We start from the raw sequence: 7,015 nt of genomic DNA, 5'->3' as shown, positions 1-7,015 counted from the left end.
AGCAGAGAAGTAAGAAAGGTTGGGCTACTGCTGGAGATCGTAATACTAAATTTTTCCATCAAGCGGTGGTTAAACGTAGGAAGAGGAATACTATTTGTTCTGTTAAGGATGAGAATGATATGATCCATTTCAAACCTAGTGCTATCACTAACACTTTTGTTAATTATTTTCGTTATATTTTCTCATCTCCCGATAATAATGCTGATAGGCCTTATCTTGATACACATTGGCCTAGTGACTCTCTGGATCCTACCTATGCTCTTCCTGATAAACATGAGGTTTTACAGATTCTCAAAGAAATGAAATTGAATGCTTCTCCAGGGCCAGATGGGTTTAATGTTGAATTTTATTTGGCGGCCTGGGACTAGATAGGAGATGAAGTCACTCAACTTGTCATTAACTTTTACACTACTGGTATTTTGCCTCCACATATTAATGACACTAACATTGCTCTTATTCCGAAAAAGCTTGTGCCTCAAGTTCCCATGGACTATCGCCCTATTAGCCTTTGTAATGTTGTTTACAAAATCATTGCAAAGTCGCTTGCTAATAGGATCAAGCCTCATCTTCCTGATTATATCGATCCTGCTCAACAAGCTTTCATTGAGGGTAGACGTATTAGTGATAACATCATTATTGCCCAGGAGATTGCCCACTCTTTCTCTCTTAAATCTTGAAAACACAGTGCTTTCATGCTTAAGATAGATCTAGCCAAAGCTTTTGATCGTCTAGAATGGAATTTTATTGTGTCTGCTCTTGCTCGTAAAGGGCTGCATGGTCACTTCATTAATTTAATTCATGCATGTGTTTCTTCTCCTACGTTCTCTGTGCTGATTAATGGACAACCCTCTCACAAGTTTAGGAGCTTTCGAGGTATTCGTCAGGGCTGTCCGATGTCTCCTTTTTTGTTTGTTATTGCCATCAATGAATTATCTATTGCTCTCAACGAAGCTCTTGCTGCTCATCATTTGCAGGGTATTTCGCTTGGACCAAATTGCCCTTCTATCCACTCTTTGTTATTTGCAGATGACTTGTTGGTTTGTGGGCAAGCCAATCTTCAAGAAGCTCGCACTATGGCTCATCTTATTAATCATTTTTGTTCTATCTCAGGTCAAACTCCAAATTGGGCCAAATCAGCCATTCTTTTCAGTTCTCATGTTCCTCAAGCTATGATGCAGGATATTAAGCAGATTTTCCCTGTTTCTAATCTGGATAGGAATTTCACTCATCTTGGTCATCCACTTGTTCTTCCTGCAAAAAGAAGAGCTGCTGCATATAACTTTGTTCTAGACAAATCTCTAAATAAGTTGCCCATTTATAAAGCTAACATGCTTTCTCATGCTGCCAGACTTGAATTGATTCGCTCGGTTTTCTCGGCTATCCCTCTCTATTACATGGCTAATATCTTGTTTACGAAGAAATTCATTGCTAAGCTTACTGCTGTTATTAGGAATTTTTGGTGGACAGGTGTTCGAGAAAATGACTCAAAAAAGAGTCTTTGCCTTAGAGCATGGAAGGACATTTGCAATTCAAAAGATGAAGGTGGCTTAGGTGTCAGAAATTTAAAAGTTATTAATGAGAGTCTTCTTATTTCTGCTGCCTGGAGGTTAGCCAAGTTCCCTTCTTCTCACTTGCATCTTGTGCTTAAGGCTAAGTACTTTCATGATGCTTCTATCTGGACAGCTACTGCTATTTCTCCCAAATCAGCTTTCTGGGCCTCTATTTTGAAATTGTTGCCTAAACTTAAAGCTCATTCTTTTTATCAGTTATCTCAAGGTAATATTTCAATTTGGAGCACACCTTGGTGCACTCTTTGGAGCTCGGTTCATGATCATCTTATTGCTCAACAACCTGGTTTTATATATCCTTCTTTAGTTAAAGATCTTCGGCTTCCAGGTCAAAAAAGTTGGAATCATGATCTTGTTTTCTCCCTTTTCCAGCAACCTTTGGCCTCTCTCATTGTTCAAACTGAAATTATTGATGACGAAAGTCCAGACTTGCTTTGTTGGGATCTTACCCCTAATGGAATTTGTTCTTCTAAATCTGCATATAAACTCTGTTTACAGGAGATTCATGCTAATCCCAGAAATGCGCCTGCTACTCTTCCTTTGGATTTGTTAGATTTTCTCAAATTAATTTGGAAACAGAAGGATTTGCTTCCTAGGGTCAAAACTTTCGCCTGGAGATTACTTAGAAAGGCCTTGCCTACGGGTTTGCGAGCTGGTCGTTTTTCCATTCATATTTCTAAAAATTGTTGTCGTTGTGTCCAGCAAGAGGATGAGTTCCATCTATTTTTTCTGTGTAACTTTTCCCATGCGGCTTGGTTTTCCTCTCCTTGGTTCCTTCGATCGGATGCTTTAATTCAGGGCCATTCCACTATGCATTCTGTTCTTTTTGACTTGCTTCGTATGGGACATCCTCATGGTTCTATTTCTAGTGTTTTAAATTTTTTGTGGTGTCTCTGGAAGGCTAGAAATGATTTTCTCTTTGATAGAAAAAAGGCTCTTCCCCACCAAGTTCATATTGCAGCTCTTGCTTTAGCTTCTGATTGTTATGATAATCTTTCATGTTTACCTTCGAAGCAGGATCAAGCTCATAATCAATTGCCTCCTAATCAGCTCCCTATGCAAGGTAGAACGCTTAAGACAGATCTGTTAATTGTTGGCCCTAAGATCTATTCTGATGCTGCTTATAGGACCAAGAAAGTTCCAGGTTTGTTGCAAGGAGAGGTTGCTACAGGTGTGGGAGTGTACATCTCTATGCCCTTCAACCAAAAGGAAATTAATGTGCAAGTTCAAGCTTCGGCTTCTCCTACTTCTACTCCTCTACAAGCTGAAGCATTGGCTCTTTCTTTTGCTGCTCATCTTGCTTCTCAACTCAATATTGCGCAGCCCACTTTTCTTTTGGATTGTCTTGCTTTAGCTTTGGCTGTTGCCTCAGGTAATATTTGTGATTCTGCCACCCCTTGGAATATTAGAAAGTCTTTGGCTAGCTTTTTCAAATGTACAACTAATTTGCAACCGCGCGTGTTTCATATTTCTAGAGAAATCAATGGTATTGCTCACAATCTTGCGCAACAGGTTTTTCGTACTGATGGGCACACTCAACTCTCTTGTTTTGCTGCTACTCATTCTCAAGTTTCTTGTCCTGTGTTGCCCCTTCTTTCAAATTTCCAGATTCAGGGTTTTAGAATTCATACTATACATTGCTACTAACAACCTTGTTGTGCATGGATCTTCTGCTTCTATTCACAGTGTTGCTGTGCTGACTTCTATACTCTCTCTCTCTCTCTCTCTCTCTCTCTCTCTCTTTCAGGATGCGCCTTTGCCAGATTAAGGATGGTCTTCTTCAACTTGCTGGTTTCTCACAGGAAAAGGAATCCTCTTCCATGTTGTGCATTTTGCAGAGTTTGCCAAGCTGAGGCCAGTTGACGTCTTAAGCTCTGCAGGATTAAATTTAGAGGCTTGTATTACACCTGCCTTTGGGTGCTTCAGTACACTTTCAAGTCATCTTTGTTTGGCACACTTGTTGTTTTAGTCTGTCTGTTGTCTGTCTTTCTGTTCTTCTGATCATGGTGTTCATCAGTTGGGGTTTCCCTCTCTGTCTTCCAGGATAGTTCCTCAGCTCATATAGCCTTAGACTCTGCTTCTCTTTCTTTCAATTTCTTGGCAGGTCTATGTAATGCTTGATGTACTCTGTCAATGAGCTGAATGAAATTGGCACCTGTTGGTGCCTTCTCTTGTTCAAAAAAAAAAAAAAGTGCACGAGCTTCTTGGACCTGAGCTGCCACATCCAGTACATATGCATCGGCTGGCTCGTCATGTTCGGCCTGCTGCTCACCACGCTACCCGCTGGTCCGTAGGCATTTCGTATCGTCAGGTGGCTATTTTTCTTCATGTTCACGACGCCGATGCTCATTTTCTCCGTGTTTTTGGGGTTGCAGTCGCGGTGCTGCTGTGGCTGCTCCACCAGAAGGGCATGTTCGACCCGCTGTACGACTGCTGGGAGGACGTGTTCGGGCCGCCGGAGGCCGCGCACCCAAAGCACCGGGGAGGCCCAGGCCACCACACGCACGCCCACGCCCACGCCCACCACCACCACCACCACAGTAAGCACCCGCACGCGCACAAGAAGCGCAGCAGCGGGGCGCCCGGCCAGCACCACCACCACGGCAAGGCGCCGCAGAGGGAGAGGGATGACGGCCGCGGCGCGGAGTACAAGGAGCAGCGTGGGCACCATGAGAGGCACGGCGGGCGCGAGGGCCGCCACCACTCCCGGGCGGCGTAGAAGACGGACGGTTGTGATCAATTGGCTCAATGCCGGTCGATGTATGTAAGACACTTAAAGGAAATTAGGAACTCGTTGCGACTTGTGTGATTCATGTTGTTCATTTCTGTTTGCCGTTGTTACGTTGTCCTACAGAACAACTTTAGTTCTTTTGACATGAGCATCCGTGACAATCGACCGCACATCAAATAAACACAGAGATGTGCATAACAGGCGCGAGTAGAATTGGTGACAAACCAACATCTCAATCAGATAAAAATTTCACATCAGCACAATCACAACTCACAACAAGCACAGATTATTAATTTCACATATTATTGTCTACTTGGCGGCACCGGGATTGTTCCATCCCGCTCACTAGCTCAGGGCCTTATTAACTCAGAGCGGCGTGAAGAAGAACACATGAATCACTTCTTGGGCGGTGGAGTGAGCGCCGCCTTGAGCTTCTGCACGGTGGGCAGGTCGGTCTTGAATGACTTGGCGAGCACGGCATCATCGACGCCGGTGCCGAACACGGTGACAGGCACGGACACGGTGCCAGGCGCGGAGCTGCCGAACGCGGAGAGCGCCACGGCGGGGCTTTGCCCCGGGTTGGACTGGTAGTGCACCAGGCCCTTGGGGAACACAAACATGTCGCCGGCGGCCAGGTCCTGCGTGTAGAGCTTGCCGGCCGTGTCGACGAAGCCGACGGAGAGCGCGCCGTCAAGGACGAGCAGCAGCTCGGCGGCACGGGGGTGGGTGTGTGGCGGGTTCACGGATTCGGAGGGGAACTTGAGCATGGCGTAGGCTACGCTTTGCCCGTTGAGTGCAGGGAATTCCACCATGGTGGCCTTGGTCACCGTGAAGTTCTGCGTCCCCGGCATCGGCATCGGCATGGTCATGTTGCTGAAGCCGGTGTAGGTGAAGAAGTCGCCGGTGATGTTCATCGGTGGCATGCCGATCATGGAAGTCGGCACTACGAAATCGCTGAGGATGTCCGGGTCGCCGGCCACGGCGGCCAACGGCACCAAGGCCAGTGCAACCACCACCAACACCAAGGAGTAGTAGCAGTTGATGGACGCCATTGGAAATGGATGTAGCAGCAAGCTAAGCTAACAGTTTAGCTTTGCTAACCGATTGATTAAGGCTGTGGTTGAACGACTTGCTGTGTTAATTTATACGGAAGAGGTGGGCTAGGATGTGATGGAGGGTTTGAGAAACCAAGGACGATGGATGCACATTGTGGAACAGCAAGCTGTAACCAGCTAGCGTTAATTGACAGTTTGACACACATCTGAGGAAGAATTAACTGGCCGATGTTATGCAATTCTTGGTGTCTCCAAGCATATGGATATACCTGCAATGCAGCGCGGAATTTATTTTTGCTTCCATTATAATGAAAACTTTGGTGTGTGTCCCTCAAGAAAGAAAAAAGACTTGGGTGTGTGAGTGTGTCTCATCCCCAACTTCATTAATCTGAGAAATTTAAAAATGTAACAACAAATATATGCATGTAATTTTTCCAAAGTCCAAACACAAAAGTCTAACCTATGTATGCACTAGCAATTTACAATAACTATGTTTTTCTTTAAGTCTAGAATATGTAATGTATGAACAAACCAAACTAGCAGCGAGTCGCCAATTGAACCAATCCGAATCAGGCCATACAGCAAATGATGACATCATTGAATATGTCAGCAATTAATCAACATGTTGCACGTAATGATTGTGAAATCATACTAACTACAAGGACTAGGCACGCTTTGCTGCGCCGTTTATGTTGTTGTGATTTCATAGTGATCAAAATTGGGTTGACACATGGGGAAGATAGTGAAGTGTTTTTTTATATAATACAATGTTTTGATGTGTTTTTTGGCAGTATGATTTTTGTGTTAAATGCTAATCAACCCATACGTGGAAAAGTTTTCGGTGTTGGTGGACGCATGTACTATATTAGTGTTGCAGTGCACGTGTTGGCGCTGGTTTGTTAGTTGGGAGGGTGTGTGGGACAGATGTGTTTCTATAGAATGGTTGTTTCCAATTAATTTGACAAGTTGTTGGTCCAGTCAAAATCGTGAATCAAATCCGAGTGGTTGTTTCCAATTAACTTGAGAAGTTGTTGATCCAGTCAAAATCGTGAATCAAATCCAACATTAAATACCTCAACTGAATGAGAGAGCTCCTGAGAAATCGTTGACCCGGTAGAAATTGAGAACCAGTGAACTCCTCAATTGAACGGGAGAGCTCCAAAATTAGGCAGCAGGGTGCATTAGATAGATGATAAGAGAATTAAAGACAGAGCCCCTTAAATCATTGACCTGGTCAAAATTGGTGACCCAATTTCAAATTAAAGACCTCGTTGAATGTGTAACACCTCTGGAGGGCTCTAGAAATTAGGGAGCATGGTATATTAGATGATAAAAGAATTGAAGAGAGAGCCCCTTAAATCATTGACCCGGTCAAACGGTGATCCAATTCTAAATTGAAGACCTCAATTGAATGTAAGGCCTTAACAATTAGGGAGCATAATGTATTAGATATATTGTGCAATTATTGTATACATACACGCTGTTGAAAGTATTTAAAAATATGATGTATTAATTTATAGTAGTAAGAGGTTTACATTCAAATGCAAATCATAGTTTTATATAAGGATTGAAATGCACTCTCAAACTAATTGCACGATCTGATACGGGAAAAACAATAATGTTAGACCTACAAAGAATCTACAAAACGTTTAACTTTCCAA

The 7,015-nt window shown here is 43.6% G+C and overlaps 1 protein-coding gene across 1 annotated transcript; it reads right to left on the bottom strand.

The window, feature by feature from the left end:
- Positions 1-4,512: 4,512 nt before the first annotated feature.
- On the bottom strand, positions 4,513-5,389 carry LOC119297734 (germin-like protein 9-3). The gene has a single exon (XM_037575404.1). The coding sequence runs from the start codon at positions 5,349-5,351 to the stop codon at positions 4,695-4,697; it is 657 nt and encodes a 218-aa protein (XP_037431301.1). The 5' UTR covers positions 5,352-5,389; the 3' UTR covers positions 4,513-4,694.
- Positions 5,390-7,015: the final 1,626 nt, after the last annotated feature.

The sequence above is a fragment of the Triticum dicoccoides genome, chromosome 5A (assembly GCF_002162155.2).
Source record: "Triticum dicoccoides isolate Atlit2015 ecotype Zavitan chromosome 5A, WEW_v2.0, whole genome shotgun sequence".
NCBI lineage: Eukaryota > Viridiplantae > Streptophyta > Magnoliopsida > Poales > Poaceae > Triticum > Triticum dicoccoides.
This window is presented reverse-complemented; position numbering and strand designations above follow the sequence as displayed.